General features: G+C 47.5%; 1 protein-coding gene across 3 annotated transcripts; it reads right to left on the bottom strand.

The window, feature by feature from the left end:
- Nucleotides 1-845: 845 nt before the first annotated feature.
- On the bottom strand, nt 846-20239 carry klhl3 (kelch-like family member 3). Of its 3 annotated transcripts, none has more exons than XM_035408412.1 (15): nt 19557-20239; nt 16922-17044; nt 16252-16358; nt 15516-15637; nt 12295-12457; nt 11382-11491; nt 10131-10247; nt 9226-9375; nt 7605-7722; nt 6433-6630; nt 5675-5776; nt 3626-3754; nt 2499-2639; nt 1478-1621; nt 846-1071 (listed from the first exon to the last, which is right to left on the bottom strand). In XM_035408412.1, the coding sequence occupies exons 1-15, from the start codon at nt 19568-19570 to the stop codon at nt 1043-1045; spliced, it is 1767 nt and encodes a 588-aa protein (XP_035264303.1). In that variant the 5' UTR covers nt 19571-20239; the 3' UTR covers nt 846-1042. The 3 variants fall into 3 exon arrangements, with proteins under 3 accessions (XP_035264303.1, XP_035264302.1, XP_035264304.1); XM_035408411.1 differs by lacking the exon at nt 19557-20239 and adding an exon at nt 19210-19350; XM_035408413.1 differs by lacking the exons at nt 846-1071; nt 19557-20239 and adding an exon at nt 19210-19353 and having other exon boundaries at nt 1485-1621; nt 3626-3777.
- Nucleotides 20240-20559: the final 320 nt, after the last annotated feature.

The following is a 20559-nucleotide window of genomic DNA, read 5'->3' as shown; positions in this document are numbered from 1 at the left end:
GGGATGAAGATTTACCTCAGGAAAGCACAGAATGGCAGGTGTTTGTTTAGAGGGGTCTCCCCTCAGCCCGAGGAGGCGGAGCTCTGTGCTAAGAGCACGGTGTGGAAGCGCGGGACTCTACAGCTCGCCGCAGCCCCAGGCGGAGAGGATCAGATCCCGCTGTGAGGTAAGGCATCGTCAAACGCGGCTTCCGACCTCCTCCGGGCCCAGGGGCATGCTGGTTCAAGCTTGGTCCCTATAATGAGGGCGGTGACCTTCTGTGCTTTTCACAGCAGGTCTCATAGGCAGCCCTACCGCTGCCTGCATCTCCCCCCCTCCACACACGCACACACACTCACTCACACTCGCACACACCTCACCCTCTAACAGGCCAAAAGGAAGAACACCGTGACATCACAGCCCTCTGTTCCAGTCCTTTTACAGACTGGCTGTGCCTCAGTGCCTTTCAGGTCAGTAGTGCTTTGGGTGAAGTGGTCTGTATTGGCACAGTTTATCCCCTTATCCTGCACGATGTAGCAGTGTCTCTCAGGCCCAGCCAGCGTCTGCCGCTCCTCTCGCTCAGTTACCCCCCTTTCAGTTTCCGCACTGCCACATCTAACCAACGTTCCGGCCAACAGTAATACGTTGTGGGCGGAGTCTGGAGGCGCGGCCCTGGAAGCTCAGCGCGGAAGCAGCAGCGTTGCTGAATGGCGTCCAGCTCCGGCTCCGGCTCCGGCTCCCTCTGTCCGCTCCGGCTCCGTGTTTTGGCAGCAGCTCTTGGGAAGTTCTGCACCAGGCAGATTTCGTTTTTGTGCGCGAGGCCAGCGCGACCCACTCGGGCCCCCCCCCCCCCCCAACCCCTCCACCCCACCCCCGACTCTCACGTCTTAGTGTACGAGCGGCACGGCGGCGCCTCCAGGCGGGCGGGCAGGCCCCCTTCGCGGGGCGTCCTCCGCGGTGCCTGCGCCCGTCCCTGAAGCTGACGCCCGGGTCAGACATCGGTGCCTATGCTGAGGTCTGGACTGTGGGGCGGCCGTGGGTCCCTGCTGGCCGAGGCTGTTTGTCATAGGGGCTTGTCAATGACCGACACCCCTGCAGAAGCGGAGGGGGAGGGGGAGGGGGAGGGGGAGAACAGGAAGAGGAGGGAAAGGTAAAAGGACAACTTACACACAGCACAGCAGAAACACCAAACACTACGAGCAGCCCAAGTACCAACAGACATTATTATATCACATCCACTTAGTGGACCCTAATATCCAGAAAGACTTCCAAAGCAAAGTGCATGAGTATAAACAGATAAGCATTAAGAGATCTAACAGATCAATGCGGGCAGAAACACAAAAGAATAGTCAAAGGCGATCAGCGTCTCCGCGGTCCTGACCACAGTGAGCAGCTCATTCCTCCACGGGGAAGACGGACGCACAGGAATGGCGAACGCAGACAGGTTACCCAGGCTACTTGGAGGCGTGGCCTGGTCAGGGTCTGCCCCTCCCCTTACCCGCATAGCTCCGCCCGTTGCTCATGTTGGTGGGGATCAGGCTCCACTTGTCCGTGGCGGGGTTGTAGTACTCCACCGAGGAGAGGTTACAGGAGCCGTCGTCCCCGCCAATCACGTACAGCAGCCCGTTAATGGCACACACTCCTACAGGCAGAAGAGCCTCAGAGGTCAGAGGTCAGGCGCAGAATTTGCAGGCGCAACAAAAAAGCCAAATTACATTTAAAAGCTGTGTTCATAGGTGGAAACACCAGTCACTTAATGCATCATTCTTAGCCTTAATGCAGTAAATGCTTTGAGTTCTAAATGCATCACTCATTTTATGCCCCACGGTCTGAAGCATGATAAAATCCTTCCATAAACACTAGAGGGCGATAATGTCAGTGATGGATGATAATTCCTGCGGTTAGCGAGTAGTTCCACTTCCCGATAGCCTCATCTAGCCGTATTGTCACATTGTTCATTAGAGCCGCCTAGCGGTGCATGATGGACTGCATTAGCGGTCCAGTTCAAAATCTCTGCGCCGCACTGAGGTCCGTGCAGCTCCGCGCTGATGTCACAGTGCCCTTGCAGATTCTCGTATGAAGCTTTATGAAGTATAAACCAAGCCTTCATTATGAAGTGCTAGCAAATCAAAACTCCTAGCTTGTTATCTACACAGTAAATGCAAATGTTGAGTAGCGAGTACGTGAGCCTGTGTGTGTATTACATTACATTACAGGCATTTAGCAGACGCTCTTATCCAGAGCAATGTACAACAAGTGCAGGCACGTGTGTGTGTGTGTGTGTGTGTGTAGGCACGTGTGTGTGTGTGTGTGCGTGCGTGCGTGCGTGCGTGCGAGTGTGTGTGTGTGTGTGAGAGAGAGAGGGTGTGTGTGTGTGTGTGCGCGTGCCTGTGTGCGTGCGTGCGTGTGTATGAGAGAGAGGGTGTGTGTGTGTGTGTGTGTGTGTGTGTGTGTGTGTGTGTGTGTGTGTGTGTGTGTGTGTGTGCGTGTGTGTGCGTGTGTGTGTGCGTGCGTCTCACCTGCGTTCCTCCGGCACATGTTCATGTCGGACACCTGTCTCCAGGTGTTGCTGGGGGGGTCGTACACCTCCACGCTCTTCCTGACCAGGGGGCCATCGTGGCCCCCCGCTGCATACAGCTGCCCGCTGAGCACCCCCACACCTGCAGAGGCACACGTTAATTACCCCTTACCCACCGCACACTGGTGATTACAGCCACACACAGACTATGCACACAACACACAGCATCTGCATGTTGAATAATATGCTCGCTGTACCACCACAGCCCACCAGGTGGGGTAATGTACCACTCCTGTGATGTTACTTCTTGGCAGCAGTATGGCTGAAGCCTTACAGGGATATTTCACCTAAAAATGTCAATTTTACCGTTTTTCACTTACATTCACTATTCTTAATCTGTATAATGTCTGTAGGTGAATATGAGGCAGTGTAATGTCTGTAGGTGAATATGAGGCAGTGTAATGTCTGTAGGTGAATATGAGGCAGTGTAATGTCTGTAGGTGAATATGAGGCAGTGTAATGTCTGTAGGTGAATATAAGGCAGTGTAATGTCTGTAGGTGAATATGAGGCAGTATAATGTCTGTAGGTGAATATGAGGCAGTATAATGTCTGTAGGTGAATATGAGGCAGTATAATGTCTGTAGGTGAATATGAGGCAGTATAATGTCTGTAGGTGAATATGAGGCAGTATAATGTTTGTAGGTGAATATGAGGCAGTATAATGTCTGTTGGTGAATATGAGGCAGTATAATGTCTGTAGGTGAATATGAGGCAGTATAATGTCTGTTGGTGAATATGAGGCAGTATAATGTCTGTAGGTGAATATGAGGCAGTATAATGTCTGTAGGTGAATATGAGGCAGTATAATGTTTGTAGGTGAATATGAGGCAGTATAATGTCTGTAGGTGAATATGAGGCAGTATAATGTCTGTAGGTGAATATGAGGCAGTATAATGTCTGTAGGTGAATATGAGGCAGTATAATGTCTGTAGGTGAATATGAGGCAGTGTAATGTCTGTAGGTGAATATGAGGCAGTGTAATGTCTGTAGGTGAATATGAGGCAGTGTAATGTCTGTAGGTGAATATGAGGCAGTATGATGTCTGTAGGTGAATGAGTTTAAGCTACCTGCTCCGCTGCGCCTGGTGCCCATCTCAGCCACATACTCCCACTGGTTGCTGACTGGGTTGAACTCCTCCACTGTGCTGAGACACTGCCGGGATGCCCCATCATACCCGCCCACCGCGTACAGCTTCCCTGCACAACACACACACCACACACTGAGAAATACACAACACACGCAGTCAAATACACCACACACACTGAGAAATACACAACACATGCAGTCAAAAACACCACACACTGAGAAATACACAACACATGCAGTCAAATACACCACACACACTGAGAGATACACAACACATGCAGTCAAATACACCACACATTGAGAAATACAACACACACAGTCAAATACACCACACACACTGAGAAATACAACACATGCAGTCAAAAACACCACACACTGAGAAATACACAACACATGCAGTCAAATACACCACACACACTGAGAAATACACAACACATGCAGTCAAAAACACCACACACTGAGAAATACACAACACATGCAGTCAAATACAGCACACACACACACTGAGAAATGCACAACACATGCAGTCAAATACACCACACACTGAGAAATACACAACACATGCAGTCAAATACACCACACACTGAGAAATACACAACACATGCAGTCAAAAACACCACACTGAGAAATACACAACACATGCAGTCAAATACACCACACACACTGAGAAATACACAACACATGCAGTCAAATACACCACACACACTGAGAAATACACAACACATGCAGTCAAATACACCACACTGAGAAATACACAACACATGCAGTCACACACACCACACACTGAGAAATACACAACACATGCAGTCACACACACCACACACTGAGAAATACACAACACATGCAGTCACACACAGAGAAATACACAACACATGCAGTCAAATACACCACACACTGAGAAATACACAACACATGCAGTCACACACAGAGAAATACACAACACATGCAGTCAAATACACCACACACTGAGAAATACACAACACATGCAGTCAAATACACACCACACACTCAGAAATACAACACATGGAGTCAGATACACCACACACTGAGAAATACACCACATACGCAGTTCAAACACAACACACTTAATAAGAAATGCATGTCCAGCATAGCTGAAAAAGGTTATACAACACTGCAAAGCAATACGTTTATGGGTGAGCGAATGCGCATGTGAGAACGCACGTACGCACAAGAGAAAAGCCATGTTACTTTACACACCATTCCCCTCGGCAACACTGACCCTAGTTTAGCCTTTATCTAATCACACACACTACTCACTAACAAACAAATACGCTAGTGCTAGCAGCACGTTTGCTCACCAGAGCAGTTTTGGTAAGAGAATTTTGGCAGAACTAGGTCACAATACCCAAGCTGTGTTCTCTCTGTCTGAGCACACATATCCACAGAACATAACATTTCACATGTTTTCCTCCATATAGAAAAATACATGCATTGAGGTCTGAGAAAATGAGGCAAAAAGCCCACCAGTACTGCTCCATCTCAATGAAACCACCGAAATTCAGCTATTGTAGAGTATATCACACATGATGCCTTCAGGCAGGTCAGTGCAGAGTGAAAAGAGGCGGAGCCTAGCTGCATGCATTTCAATGGCTGCGCAGATGTTCAGACCCTCCCCCAATTATGGAGGAACATTTTACCATCCACAGAGCTACAGCCTCCTGCCACTGCTAAAGCAGCAGGTGTGGATGCATCTTACCACAATCCCTTATTTAGGAAACCAAAAGTCAGACTTGTATTTATTCCCATTTAATATATGACACCCAGTTCTGCACTTTATGCTGGGAAGCCTAGCTGCCTTTTTAAGATCTGAGAGAATCGCATGAGTGCACTTTAAAATCTTGTTTTTTTAAAAATAATGCGGTTTATAACCAGGCTGCAAAAGGAAATTCTTCACCGGGTACGATAAAGATTCAGTGAACTACATTAGACTGACTCAGCTGAACTACATTAGAACTGTACTGAATGGAATTGGGGGGGGGGGGGGGGGGGGGGGGGGCTGCTGTCCTTACCATCCACCACTCCGACCCCCACACTGCTGCGCCGAGTGTTCATGGGGGCCACAAAGAGCCATTCATTAGTCTTATAGCTGTAGGCCTCCACCGAGGACAAGCCTGTGTGGGGACAAGGGCAGAGAGGGAGAGGAAGAGAGCAGGAGCAGGGGGGGAGAGAGAGAGAGAGGAAGAGGGGGCGGGCAAGAGCGAGAGAGAGAAAGATAGAGAATTTGAATTAGAAAAATCCCTTTATTAAACTACTGTCCCCAGTGAAAAGATAGGTTTATAATACACACAAAACACAAACATTTATCAAAAAGAAAAAACTACACAAACACCCCAACAGCCCAGATGTGACTTAAGAGAGAGAGAGAGAGAGAGAGAGAGAGACTGATTGGTTGACTAGGAGCTATGCAGTTTCCTGAATAATACTGAGCTGAATAATACTGAATAATACTGAGCTGAATAATACTGAATAATACTGAGCTGAATAATACTGAGCTGAATAATACTGAATAATACTGAGCTGAATAATACAGAATAATACTGAGCTGAATAATACTCCAGCTATGCCCAAATACCAGAGCCCACTGTCTGTCCCGCACAATCTCCACATTCACTCTCCCATGATGCACAGGGAGGAGCCGTTCCGGACTGTTCCGCGCTCCTCCGGCCCGAAAACGCCTTTACTGTACCACCGACGGAGCAGGGACCCTGCTGCCATGGTTACGGAGACTCCTCCCCCACCCAGCTTGGGGGGGGGGCGGGGCCCTGACCTGTGCTGCCGTCGAAGCCGCCCACGGCGTACAGCAGGTCCCCCAGCACGGCCGCGCCCAGCGTGGAGCGCCGCTCCTGCATGCTGGGAACGGAGCTCCACTGCTCCCGCGCCCCGTCGTACGCGTCCACCGTCCGCACCCGCAGGGACCCGTTAAACCCGCCCACCGCGTACACACGCCCCGCCATGAACACCACACCTGAGACAGAGAGGGGGGGGGGGGGGGGGGGGGGAGAGGGAGGGAGGGAGGGAGAGGGAGGGGGGAGAGAGAGAGGGAGGGACATAAGGAGAGAGAGAGAGAGAGGGAGAGGGAGGGGAGAGAGAGAGGGAGGGAGGGGGGAGAGAGAGAGGGAGGGACATAGGGAGAGAAAGAGAGAGAGGGAGGGAGGGGGGCGAGGAGGGAGAGAGAAGGGGCAGAGAGGGAGAGAGGAAGAGAGGTAATGAGAGAGAAATAGAGAGAGAGAAAGAGACAGAGTGAAAGAGAGGGACAGAGAGAGGGAGGGGGCAGACAGTGGGAGGGGGGAGGGACAGGGAAAGGGGGGGGAACATAGAGAGAGGGAGAGATTGAGAAAGAGAGAGAGGAAGAGAAGGAGAGAGGGGGGAAGGGAGCGAGAGAGAGGGGGAGAGAGAGAGGGGGGAGGGGGAGGAAGAGGGAGAGACAGACAGAGAGAGAGAGAGTGTGTGTGAGGAAGATGAGGGAGATAGAGAGTACAGCACTAGTACTTTGAGTCCCAACAGTGGGAAATTACTTTATCACCAAGCATCACAGCATAACATTTCATCATCAGATAGCATGTTGAAGTGTACATCAGCAGCAACAGGATACGTTCACTAAAAGCCCAACAGAGTGGCATTTACCATGTAGGGCCAATATAAACACTACGGCTACTGTAGAGAGGTGTACAGCTGTCATGTCACTAGCGACAGATGGGGCATTTTGGTTAAAGAACAATACTGCAGCTGGAAGAAATGAATGCCTGAATCTCTCATTTGAAAGCTCTGGCAGGATGAGCATGTGGCTAAAAGATCTTTTGTATTCAGACAGAAGAGACAAAGGTTGCAGTGAACAGAGCCTGTTGTTATTGATAGCCAGTTGTTATTGATAGCTTAAGGGCTGAGAGAACTCAAAACAAAGTGTGCGGGAAAGGGGGGGTTGGTAGGGGGGTGGGTCACCTGCGCGGCAGCGTCGGGACGGCAGGTCGGCCACCTGGTACCAGCGGTCCTCCTGGAAGTCGTAACACTCCACGCTGCGGATGGCTTTCGGCGCCTGGCCACCCACCACAATCATCACCTGACCCGGAGACAGCCAGGAGAGGAAGGAAAGAGGAAAAGGAGGGGAGAGAGAGAGAGACAGACAGACAGATAAAATACATCATGAGCAGGGGGGAGAGCGCTGCCAGTTAACATTACGGGGTTATTACAAGTTAACACTATTATAAGCTAAGTCACTGCAGTACTGCTTCTGCTTTCATTGTGAACTCACGTTATAACAAAAACGGAAATACGAAAAGTAAAGCTTCAGGATGAACAGATGTAAGCAGACAATAATACAATAATAGTAGAGCAGAGAAGGGAAGCTCCAGACCTCAAAGGACAGGCCATTACATTACACATGTTTACCAGTCACCTTCATCCAGTATGACACACACAGCTCATATTTTATTTCCCATCCTAAATAAGTATCCAAATAAACTACAAAGACCAGAGGTATAAGGAAGAAGACCCAGGTAAGCTGAAGTGAATGCCATGAGTCATACTTCACGTCCATTTCACAGATTATCATCCTGCACACGGGTACTGGAAGAAAGAAGCGATACATAGTGATATTTATGCAAATGTAGTAGTTTCTCATTTTGAGAAAAATTGATAGTTTTATTACAACGTGCCGCGCACGTGAGTGGAGAGGAGCAGAGTGTGGGGTGGAATGCAAGGCGGGGGTGTGGGAGGTGAGCAGGCGGGGGTTTGAACTCTTCTCAGCTCCTGCCCCCCATTTGCCCTTTCGGCCCCCATTATCCTCAGCAGCGGCCCGAGGCCCTGGAGCTGCGGGGGGGGGGGATTTACGGCCCACACAAAAGGGAGAGGGGCTTTAAACCAGCACACACGCAGCTCTGAATCCCCCTGGGAGGGGGATTCACACTGCAGGCCACCGAATGACACACACAACAAACGGTGCGCAAATAATAATAAATATATATATGCAGTGATATGTGTTTCACACAGTGCTTTATAGTCAAGGCAATACAGTGCTGACTATTTTCCACCCACGCCTTGAAATATATACATATATATATATATATATATAGTACATGGGTGCGTTAATGATGCAACTTAAACTGAATTGAGCGAGTGAGTTTATGAATAGTGTGAGTGGCTGAGTGAGTGAATAAAGTCAGACAGTGATTGAATATAGTGACTGTGTAAGAGTGGGTGAGTGAGTGAAGGGTGAGTGATTGAGTGATTAAATCAAAACCAAGTAAACGAGAAAGGACAGATGAGCCACTGAATCAAGACCGAAAGAATAGAGTGAATGAGTGAGAGAGGTGTGACTGAGTGAATACAGAGTGAGAGAATGACTGAACAGTGTGAGTGATTATGGAGTGTGAGTGAGTGGGTGAGTAAGTGGAGTATGAGTGAGTGGGTGAGTAAGTGGAGTGAATGAAGACTGAGTGAGTACAGAGAGTGAATGACTGAACAGTGTGAGTGATTATAGAGTGTGAGAGAGTGGGTGAGTAAGTGGAGTAAATGCAGACTGAGTGAGTACAGAGAGTGAATGAGTGAGCCCAGGCTGCCTCACCTTGGGCAGGCTGATGGGCGTGCGCGGCCGCGTCCTGTCCGTCTTGATCAGGTGTCGCTGGTCGGCAGGCAGGAGGTGGTACTTCATGGCCTCGATGAGGAAGTCTTTGCAGGTGTTGTTGTTCTTGATCAAAGCCTCCTCTTCCACTATCTAACCAATCACATCACAGCATACAGGATCACCAACACAGAGTCAGACCCTAAATCAGGCTTCATCATAACCCGTACTGAGTACTGAGGCATCAGCTTCACTGGTCTTAGCCTTACTGCACATACGTATATCAGCAGCACAGAAGAACCATAATGCCAGAGTTCCTCCATAATTCACATAGATATCATTTTCTGTCTTTCAGCACAATGTACTATGCATCCAGATCCAGAGCTTTTAGCAAAATCACTGTCCACACCAAGCTAACATCTAGCAATTGCTAGCATCATTAAGACCAATGTCTGAAAACAATGGGAGTTGAGGCAAAAGTTAATACAAATCTGACCTCCCAGTAACCTCATTTTGAAGTTGACGGTGCTGTATTGACATCTCCTGATATTATTTGTGTAGATTGAAACTTAAGTTTAAAAAAGTTCACAAGAACAGAGCTGCCTGCAAATTGGCCTGCTTTCAGCACAATGCATTTCTAAAGGTGTGATTGTAGTATCATGTAATATTATGTACATGTTGAACTTCAAAATGAACCACATGGTGAGAGATTACTACAGTAATATAGGCATGTAATGTTGAACATGCCAACTGCAGGTACTTAAACTGGATGTAGGGTCATGCAGAAGGCAAATTTGCTAAGAAATCTGCTTTGGATGCATAGATTAAATCAGACTTTAATCGATTTGGTGCACTGCCACTATAATGAGAGAACAGCACTGGAGAGACTGAATGGTGGAGAAACAAACCTGAACCAGGTAATCCCTGGACAGCAGGGGCAAGCGGACGTGTTCCATCAGCTTTGGCATGTGCTCCAAGCGCACCTCTTTATCATGCTTTATCCACGAAATCATGGCCTCGAAAACCTGAGGGGGGAAAATGGGCTCAGTGTGTCACAGACATGACGTCACCTGACAGGGGAAAGTGGGCTCAGTGCATCACAGACATGAGGTCACCTGACAGGGGAAAGTGGGCTCAGTGCATCACAGACATGAGGTCACCTGACAGGGGAAAGTGGGCTCAGTGCATCACAGACATGAGGTCACCTGACAGGGGAAAGAAGGCTTGGTGCATCACAGACATGAGGTCACCTGACAGGGGAAAGTAGGCTCAGTGCATCACAGACATGAGCACAGTGCCTTGTGTAGCTTGGTAACAGCAACGGTCTCCCACAGAGGAGGAATTTAACACTCCTCTCAAAGAGCATGACACCGCAGAAGCAGGGGGGGGCGGCCAGCACACTGTTTGCCGGCGCTTCCGCTTCTTGGCAGCAGCCATGGGAACGCAAACAAGCCTGCGGAAGACGCAGCGGTCAAAGTGCAGAACTGCACGACTCCGACTGGGTCTCCACCCCGGGTGTACAGCATGGAACGTGTCATACGCCTCCAGGTCACTGTCTCAGCATATTAAATCAATCCAGCCCATTGGACACCGCCAGCTGAACTGCCGAGAAGCTCTTGTATTCTTTTTTCAGATATGTGAAAACCATCCAAAATGGATGGTCTTATTCTGAAGCGCCACCAGCCCGTTCGTCACTGCACAATGTGTAACAGTGGGGGGTTAACCTCTCAGCATTCGCAGCAGAGCTCGGATGAGTGGGAGGAAGAGAGAGGAGGAGGAGGAGCGAGCACCAGAGAGAGCGTGTGCACAGCAATGTGTGAAACAGGAAAGGGAAGGCGAGAGAAAGAGTGTGCGCTGGTGAGCAAGATGGAGGAATCAATGATTCACTGCCATAAGCAGCAACCAGGAAGCAGGACTGGAAATCCATATGTTACCAGTAGAGTCAGCAGAGCTGCCCGTGGCATTTTTGTACGTTACTAAACAAGCTGCAATTGTAAATAAAGGGTGATTATTATAAATTCACTCTCATCTAATGATTGGCCTGTCCCTGTTGTAAATGGAAAAATAAAATATTTAAAATTTGGTTAATAAAATGAGTGTGTTCGTGCATGGGTGCATTTGCGCATGTGTGCATCAGTGTCTGCCATACGATGTCGTACCTTCTCCTCTGTGGACACGGTCAGCTTGTCACTGGAGATGAGACCACACACCTGCTGAAGGGACAGGCTCAGGAACTCCTCCCCCAGCATCACCTCCGAGAAGTGCTGCTCTGTTCAACACACATGCACATGCATGCACATGCATACACACAAACAAACAAACACACACACACACACACACACACACACACACACACACACAAATACACACACACACAAATATACATACATACACACACACACACACACACAAATATACATACACACACACACGTACACACGTAAACACATATATACGCACAAAAAAAGTCACAAAACGTTGTATGAGAAGGAAAGATTGTAATGAATAGATTTGTTCCCCGTGTATTTCTCGTTTTAAAAGAACATTTTCCTGTTACATATCAATCAGAAATGAATTTAGAGTGCCCAGGAACATCTTCTGTTACCACCTTCCAGTGAAATATTCTTATGTTTATTCGCAATTGAATGATCTGTGAAGTAACACGTGTACAATCATTCTCAGGGACAACTGCAAATTATGCGACCCCCTATTGCTGGCTCTGATGTCATTGTGATGTTTCAAACCCCCTACTGTAGTTACGTTATTTAATTTACTAAGCTAACAAGCTTTGTTAGCTAACAACGGCTACCTACTAAGCTAACAAGCTTTGTTAGCTAACAAAGGCTACCTAACTAGCTAGCTAGCAGCTGAGAATTACAATAGGTATCTGACATTTTAGCCTACAAAGGTAGCTAGTAGCTAAGAAGGGTACCTAACCAGCTAGCTAGCTGTTGTTAATTGTAGATGTAAACTATAAAAATCAGATGTAAACAAAAAAATTGGAACTGGGCATTAAGACCTGCGGCGTAAACGTAGCCTAAGCGAGGCTGCTAGCGCCCCCCGGAGGCTGACCTGCGTACGCGTGGGCCTGGTTAAGCAGCTGCGTGCAGGCGTGGAGGTCGGCGAAGGCGCGGATGCCCAGGCAGTTGGTGGAGTGCAGCTGGGCCTGCAGGAAGTGGCAGCAGGCGTGCCGCACGTCCGTCAGCTGCAGCAGGCTGGCGGCCGGCAGCAGAACCTGATTCACAGGGACAGGGAGGAAGAGGACGCTCAGGGCCGGAGAACTGAGTGAGTCAACGAGTCCCTCCCACCACTCCCAATGTCACAAGAACCCTCTCTCTCTGGGGCACCGTCAGCTACAGCACACCCAATTACCGTCACACTCAACTACAACCCACTTAGTAAAACTCAGACGGGATATGAATGGAGATTCACTTAAGAACAGACTGGTCAGTAAATCCACAAAACACTATAATAATATGGGGGGCTGGGTGTCAGGGATGAAACTGTTGATGGAAATCTACTGACACTAGAATAGTGTGAAGACGTAAGTACATGCCAACCAGTGGTAACCAGCCCTGTTCCTGGAGATAAACCATCCTATAGGCATTCATTCCAACCCTGACAAACCACACCTCATTCACCAGCTAGAGATCTTGTTGAGTTGCTCATTAGTAGTCAGGTGTGCCAAATTAGGGGTGAAACAAAAAACCACATGATGTAGATCTCAAGGAACAGGGTTGGTCACCTCTGTTCTAAACCAAATACCCAAAATGACAAATTACTAAACTATTAGGTTTGCATCTTGTCTTGGAGTTTACACTGACGGGAGCCCTGTGGAACCCTTGCTGTCCCGTATTAAGATGTTGCGGTACACATGTACTGCCACGCATCTCATCTCCCTGAGAAAAACGATGAAGATGAAAACAGTGCAGAACTTCAGTGCTCACGGCTAATATAATGAACTTCTGTTGCATGAAGGCCCCAGTCATGTATTCTGGTAAACATAATAAATGTTCTTAAGTTTTTCATATCCTTATAGAGTAAATATGTATTTTACTGCAGGTGTGCATAAAATCTATGGTCTAAGTTAATGTTGCAGTTAAAGCGTATTAAACAAACTTTCAGTCAGTCATTGTTATTTCGTAGCAAATACCTGACCTGATTGAAAGTGTCATTATTGTTATTTATGCAGGGCACTGGAGTGAGTGTGTTTTCCTGTCCTATTGAGCCAGTTTCCTACATTCTGGATTTATGGCACACAGCATCCCAACCAAGTGCACTCAGAGGACTGGCAAAAGCACGGACAAATACAGAGGAGGAAGGAGTGATGTAACAGAATGAAACACATTACTGTAGCAAAACATTCTCCAAAATTCCATGTCAAGCAAAGGCAAGAAAGTTCCGCATCAGCAAACAAAACCACAAAGGCCAATTCCAATAGATTGAGCCATAGCTACACTGCAGATACCACAATCCGCTTGAAATGAGGTAGGCTTATCTCAATGCTAACTTGACTATCAGACACCAAAGAGGAAAGGCAAGTCTCTGTAGGGACTAATCAGAAAGCTTGTTTTGCCACATACATACTACTTTTTTTTTTTTTTTTTATGGGCTTGCCATGGCACTGGCTGCTTGGGCACAATGTGAACGCCATGCAATCTGTTATTTCTGTGTGGATAAAAACCCTAAGAAGGTTAGCTCGATAAATACCGGGGTGAATCAGCCCGTTTGTTCTCCGCGCGCTACGGTCAGCTGGATTTAATACCGAAGACCGCGCCAACACAAACAAACCCGCGCGCTTATCTGCAGGGGCCAGGGGCGCTACGCGCCGGAGCCCGGACAAAAGGTCGGAAACTCCAAAATATTTACTTGGATAAGGGCGTCCAGCTGAGAGAAGCGTAAAACAGGAGATGAGGGGGATCCAGGAGGCCGGTCCCATTCGGGCTCCCTCACTGCAGGGCCGCTGATAAAGCCTGGCACCGGCTCCCTCCTTTCTCTCTCCGCAACCTGCCTTTCTGTCTCTGTCTGTGTGTGTGTGTGTGAGGATGGGGCCTGTGGACGGTCCTCTCTGTCTCCCTCCTTTCACTGTGTGTGTGTGTGTGTGTCTGTGTGTGTGTGTGTGTGTGTGTGTGTGAGGATGGGGCCTGTGGACGGTCCTCTCTGTCTCCCTCCTTTCACTGTGTGTGTGTGTGTGTGTGTGTGTGTGCGTGTGTGTGTGAGGATGGGGCCTGTGGACGGTCCTCTCTGTCTCCCTCCTTTCACTGTGTGTGTGTGTGTGTGTGTGTGTGTGCGTGTGTGTGTGAGGATGGGGTCTGTGGACGGTCCTCTCTGTCTCCCTCCTTTCACTGTGTGTGTGTGTGTGTGAGAGGATGGGGCCTGTGGACGGTCCTCTCTGTCTCCCTCCTTTCACTGTGTGTGTGTGTGTGTGCGAGGATGGGGCCTGTGGACGGTCCTCTCTGTCTCCCTCCTTTCACTGTGTGTGTGTGTGTGTGTGTGTGTGTGTGTGTGTGTGTGTGCGTGAGGATGGGGCCTGTGGACGGTCCTGAGAGAGCCCTCGGGCTGCTCTGTGTCCATTAGCCGAGCGGCCGCTACGCGTGCGGCTTTGTGCGCTGGAACAGCCAGGGTTCCGTCCCCCACAGCCCGGCTCAGGGGACCAGAACTGGGTCACTCCTCTGAAGGGCCTCACGCTTCGCCCTCAGAGCTGTGCGCAGGAGCGCTGCGTTTGCGCTGCCGTGCTACAGAGGCAGCCCACGTCCAAGATAGCCCGGCCAGAACACGCACAGTGGCATGGACACACAAATTTAGGGTCTCTCTCTCTCTCTCACTCTCTATCTCTCTCACACACACACACACACACACACACACACACACATACGTGCGTGAGTGCACAAGTACAAGCACGTGCACGCTCGCACACAAAAACACAAACCCCACTCACTCACTCACACTCACACTCACACACACAACACAAACAGGCTCAGCGCAAACACAGAAAGGATTTCCCTTTGCTGGGCGCACATTTCCTTTGCTAATAATGAGAGGAAACACATTGCCTGCTACAATGCCGGCCTGGCGAGCCAGGGAGGAGGGGCCGGGGTGGACTAAGGAGATGATCGTGAAACGACCAAGAAACAACACACCGCACAACAACACAAGGGCACAAGCCTGTGAGTGCAGCCCCTTCACACCCGTGCAGGCCCAGTTCTTCAGTAGGCAAATAAACCCCCAGATGGAAGAGACGGGTATAGACGGGACGGCCTTGCTTTGGAAGACAGAGATGGGGGGCGACTGACCTGGACGTTGTCCTCGGTCACCTCGATCTCCGCCGTGTAGATGTAGTCCACCAGCCTCCTGAGCGTCTGTCCGTCCACGTCTCTGATCTCCACCCGCTGGGCTTTGCTCTCGCTCATGTCCGCTGCCACAAACGCAAGAGCGCGTGACCAACGCCGCCGCTAACGCCGTCCCGCCCCGTCTCCACGGTGAACGCAAGCGTGGCGCTACGAGGGACGCGCGCTTAACCCGCTAAAAATTTAAACATAGCCCAGCGCGCATGCATGTACAAACAGACACGCATGCGCACACACGGACACAAACAACAACACACACTGGACAACAATGGCGGAGGCTTCCTTCATGTAATAAAGTCATCACAGATGAAGAATGTGGGTGGATTTATCTGTAATCTCCCCTGGACCTCACATGCAGAATTAAAGAGGTATAAAGCAGTCCCTTAATGTTTCCCATTGTCACTGTGACAAATCACAGCGCTGATCAAATGAATTCCAAAACCTGTCAATACCTAATAAAGACATTGGAGGAACACTAAAACTACACTGAGCATGTTACTGCTGGTACAAAAGAACAAAGACTGTTGGGGTCTGGATGAATGCATACTGAGTTCTGCTCCATGACCGAACATATTCTTTATAACAGTTCACAAAAGGCTACTGTGGGGGAAAAATAGCTAATATAGGAGCAGCTAATCTACTACTAGGGTCTGTAGTACAATTCCAAGGAAAGCAACAATACCTGTAAACATGGCACAGAAATAGGGGCTGCAGGAAGCCAAAACCACCTTGTGAGCAGGAACCTCAATATCCTCCGCCACCAGCAACACGTCGCACAGCATCTTCTTACTGCAAGGAAAGCCTACCCGTCAGAGGGAAACCGCACATCCACGGCACAAAATGACACCCAGTACATGACCGTCAATTCATATTTCCCTATTTCCATTATTTCAAAACCTTTTTTTCCTCTTCTCCCCCAATGAATTGCCAGTCTCATTGCTAGTGTCCTCCATTAATTTTGGAGGGGGTGCGCAAGCATGTCCTCTAAGTGTTCACTCTGCAGTCCACTGCTAAGCGCTGTCATTGCTTTGGAGGACTCCACTACGTTCTTCAGGCAGACTGCAGGCATCCTATGGACCCTTTTTTTCCCCAGTGCATGTGGCATTGTAGTATAATGGGAACTGAGCTTGTAGCTCAAAGGTTGTGGGTTCTATTCCAAATGGGGCACAGCTGTCAAACCTTTGAGCAAGACGCTAAACTTGAACTGGTTCAGTAAAATACAACTTGCGTTACCAATGCACTTTACTGATCGACATCTTACCAGGTCAGTCGCTGTTAAAACATCTCTGGCCTGCCTCAGGTATGACTGACCAATGTAAACACAACTGGTGCCAAGCAGGACGATGCCCTACCTCCTCAGGTCGTTCATGAGTTGGAATGCATTCTTCATATGCGTTTGGTTAAAGGTGGGAACCCCAGAATCCCCCTTATCGTCACCTGCATCCGAGGGCGGCTGGGGGCTTGACTTTCGGCTCCTGGTCAGACGGACAAAGCAGAAGTCTGAGAAAATTGCCTAACTGTTACCTGCCATCAGCCACACCTACAGATCTCAAACATCACCTCTAGTGTCTGTTCATCATTACAACTAGCCTATATTTAAGCAGACCCTTAATATTTTACTGCTAGTGAATTCATTAACAAGCATTAGCACTGGCACACCATTACACAACATGATTACCAGTCCTAAAACAGGGATGTAATGGGTTTGTGTTCTTGCTAAAGGTATATGTCTTAGGCCTCATTGGAATGGAGCGCAAAAAAAATTACTTCCTGTTTTAGGACTGAAAATCATGTATAACTACCTAAAATCACAACAGTATAACCCAATACAGATTTATTCATATATTTAAAAAATTAAAAAGTCCCAAGATTGTTAGAAACAACAGACCAATCTGAGGATTTTACCAATTTGAAAAAGCAACCGATTATTACATGATTAAAACATGATTATTTAATCAACACAGTTCACTCAAACACCACTTGAAACTAATATTATTGCAGCTGTTACCTCCAAATTAAGCATGGCACCAGGATTCCAGTGTAACAATGGTATGTGTCTAAAAGTATAATCATAAGTAAGGAGGTATCTCATAAAAACCTAAAGCAAGCTTCAGGTGCTATTTAAGAGAACTGATTAGGGCCCGTGTTTTGGACAGGATATTAAAACCAAGGCACTGACTAACTGTGATAATTACAAGCAGTAATGTTCTTATAAATACATTAAAGGTGTTAACACCAGTGTCCTGACCAAATTTTTATACTGGCTATCACTGAGCCCATCTGAACTTGATTGGCTGCATAAACCCAATGCACACCTGACCCAGTGTTTTCCTAAGAGCTTCACTATAATATAGAACCGTGTTCCCAGTCAACAATCCTAGCTATTTTCATAATGAATTTTAAAAAAAAACATTCAAGCTCTGTAGCTATAACGCTACTGTAATGCAGAGTGAAAGGTGAGGTCCACTTAACTAAATGCTCAATTTCCAAAACAACTAACAACTTATCTGCTTTAGGACCAACATGAACTCCAGTACCAGGTCAGGGGAATGATAAAAACAATTACATGCTAAACGTAATGTGTGCAAAATCGGTCAACTAAGTACAATTTCGGAAAATCAGGCGTTACTTAACCCTCGCAGGTGACACCTGAGGGCAATTCAACTATCTTCAAACTCTTGTGTAGGATTAATATCCGATAGGCTATATTGACGTGAAAACTTCCAGTTCATCAAGTTGCGCTTGGCATACTTGTAGGAAAACACTCAATTCCTAGCACATTATGGGCTTCATGAGGTTTAATGGATATAGTTCAGCACGTGTTATTCCTTATGCCGCAATCTTCCGCGTGTATGCATCCGCGAGCTAACTTAACTGAATATGTATTTTATTTAGCCAGATAGCTGGTAGATGTCCTCGCCAGCTATGTTAATATCCATATCACACATAAAATAGTGTCAACAAACCAAACAGGCAACTTTCTATCGTTAGCTATCTTAGCATGCTATTTAAATCAGGTGCGAACAAACTCTAACCAATAAGATTACACTAGCCAACGCCATCGAGGATAACCGATGATGGTTCATCATTGGTACACTATGTCATAATGAACGTATGTGGTTCTATCGGAAAATATTCAGAAAGCAAGATGTGGCTAATATGACTTATCGTCGGCCATTACTTTAGTCTACGTTAGCACAAAATGACCTCGAATCTGTCTTGTAATGTCATGTGTGTGAGATAATATTACAATAGCGTTGTCCAACTAACTTTAGATTGGCTGACTTTTCAAACTAACCCAAGGTGCGTAACACAGAAAATAAAGCAGCAAATCACCTAGCTATGTATCTTGACGGACTTTACGGTTGCCTGTTAGCCTACTACGGCAGCTAATTCACTACCAACAACGATAGACTAGTTCCCTAGTGTAGATGTCAAAATTCGAATTCGCTGGAGCTAACGTTACAAAACTGTTCTAACTACCCAACTGCACGTTAACTAGATGTGTATTTATCGAGTGCAATTAACGTTAACAATTGAGCAGCTTAATAGCTAGAAAGCAAGCCAGATCCTTTGCTGGAAAACATCAAGTTGCTCAACCAAGGTGGAAACCAAATGATTAGCTAGGTGTCCAGCTTACATTGCACATGCAAGTTGTTCCATCTTCGCCAAATAAGGCTTGTGGATGTTACGGTAGCTAACGAATACGTGAAATCGGTAGATGGCAAGTTAGCAACCAGTTGGCTAATTACTAGCTAGTAGTAGGCTAGCAACTGGTTTTCGGTTGTATTACCAGTTGAGCCAAACTGGGCTAGCTAGCTAGTTAGCGAGCACAAATATGTTAGCTGGCAAAGCATTTACGCTGTTATGTGCGGCACCCCGTTTTATGTAACCTTCATGTCGGTCAAACCATGTACCATATATTTCCGTTGTTATACGTATTGTTTTCATGCAAGTACACTGCATTCTATCAATCCGGCTACTTACCCTGCATATTCCATGGCTTCGTTTCTACTGCATGAGTCCCACCTCTGGCCGTGGGGCCGTGCTTCTCCGCACAATCTTCTCGTCGTCTCACGCGCCCATTAATGACTGACCGATTTCTGCATCTAACACCTTTAAGTGGTGTATATATTTTTTAATCAAGGACAAGACATGGCCATGGGAAAAAATACATTGGTCGTATACCATCACTTGAAACTATGGCACAACCTAAAATTGTGAGAAAGGAAGCAATTTCCCAGAACTCCTTGCCTCAACCCTCCCTTTTCCTTCGGCACAATTGTTGCCTCGTTGCTTAGTTACAGTGGACCAGAGATGGCTACCTTATGAGCATCTTCAACCAGTTCTGTGCCTTCAACCACTTACCAAGGCCACTCATAATGCGAGTAGTCGCGGGTTCTGTTTTTTAAGGCTTATTTGGAACAGTTACCCCACCAGTATGGTCGCGACTGTTCAAGGACATTAGGTAGTTTATGTAGCTACCGACCCATTATCAATCGCTGTGATTAAGGAGCTGTACAGTTAACCTGAGCTTTTTGGAGGCTTGTCTTTGAGGTTGCTCATTTGTCTCGTCACAGTTGTAAACTAAAGATTGCCTTCTACAGATTGCAGCAGACAGATTTACCTAGGGAGCTGGGTAAACTAAGTTTACCTCAGCATTAAACTGTGAACATGAAAATTGCCTAATGAAAAAGTATCGGTGCTGTACAGGTACGGGTTATGTCCCCCCAGGCAGCTACTTGGCAGATGGCGTAGTTCCTATACATTGGTTATGGGAACAGTACCCCACAAACCAGTACTAGTACACCCATTGGCTTATTTGGTACGCACCTAAAACATTCACAAAACGCTAGTATCTCCCCCCTCTCGGAGTGCATACCTATGTTATTTAGAAATGGGCGTGAAAGTACAAAGTACGTGTGAATTACTTTTCGTGATTACGTCAATTTGCATTGGAGGCGTGCTTACTAATAGAAGTTAAAAATTT

This window comes from Anguilla anguilla, chromosome 3 (assembly GCF_013347855.1).
Source record: "Anguilla anguilla isolate fAngAng1 chromosome 3, fAngAng1.pri, whole genome shotgun sequence".
In the NCBI taxonomy this organism is placed as follows: domain Eukaryota; kingdom Metazoa; phylum Chordata; class Actinopteri; order Anguilliformes; family Anguillidae; genus Anguilla; species Anguilla anguilla.
The sequence above is the reverse complement of the archived record's forward strand: the minus strand, read 5'-3'. Positions and strand labels throughout refer to the sequence as shown.

Bases quoted from the DNA above. Each gene is read 5' to 3' on its own strand.
- klhl3 (XM_035408411.1), bottom strand. From the start codon at position 19,232: ATGGAACAACTTGCATGTGCAAT. The intron at 6,631-7,604 runs GTGACCCACCCC...TCTCTGTCTCAG, and splicing joins GTCCCGACGCTGCCGCGCAG to GTGTGGTGTTCATGGCGGGG. The intron at 1,072-1,477 runs GTAAGGGGAGGG...CCGCTTCTGCAG, and splicing joins CAACGGGCGGAGCTATGCGG to GGGTGTCGGTCATTGACAAG.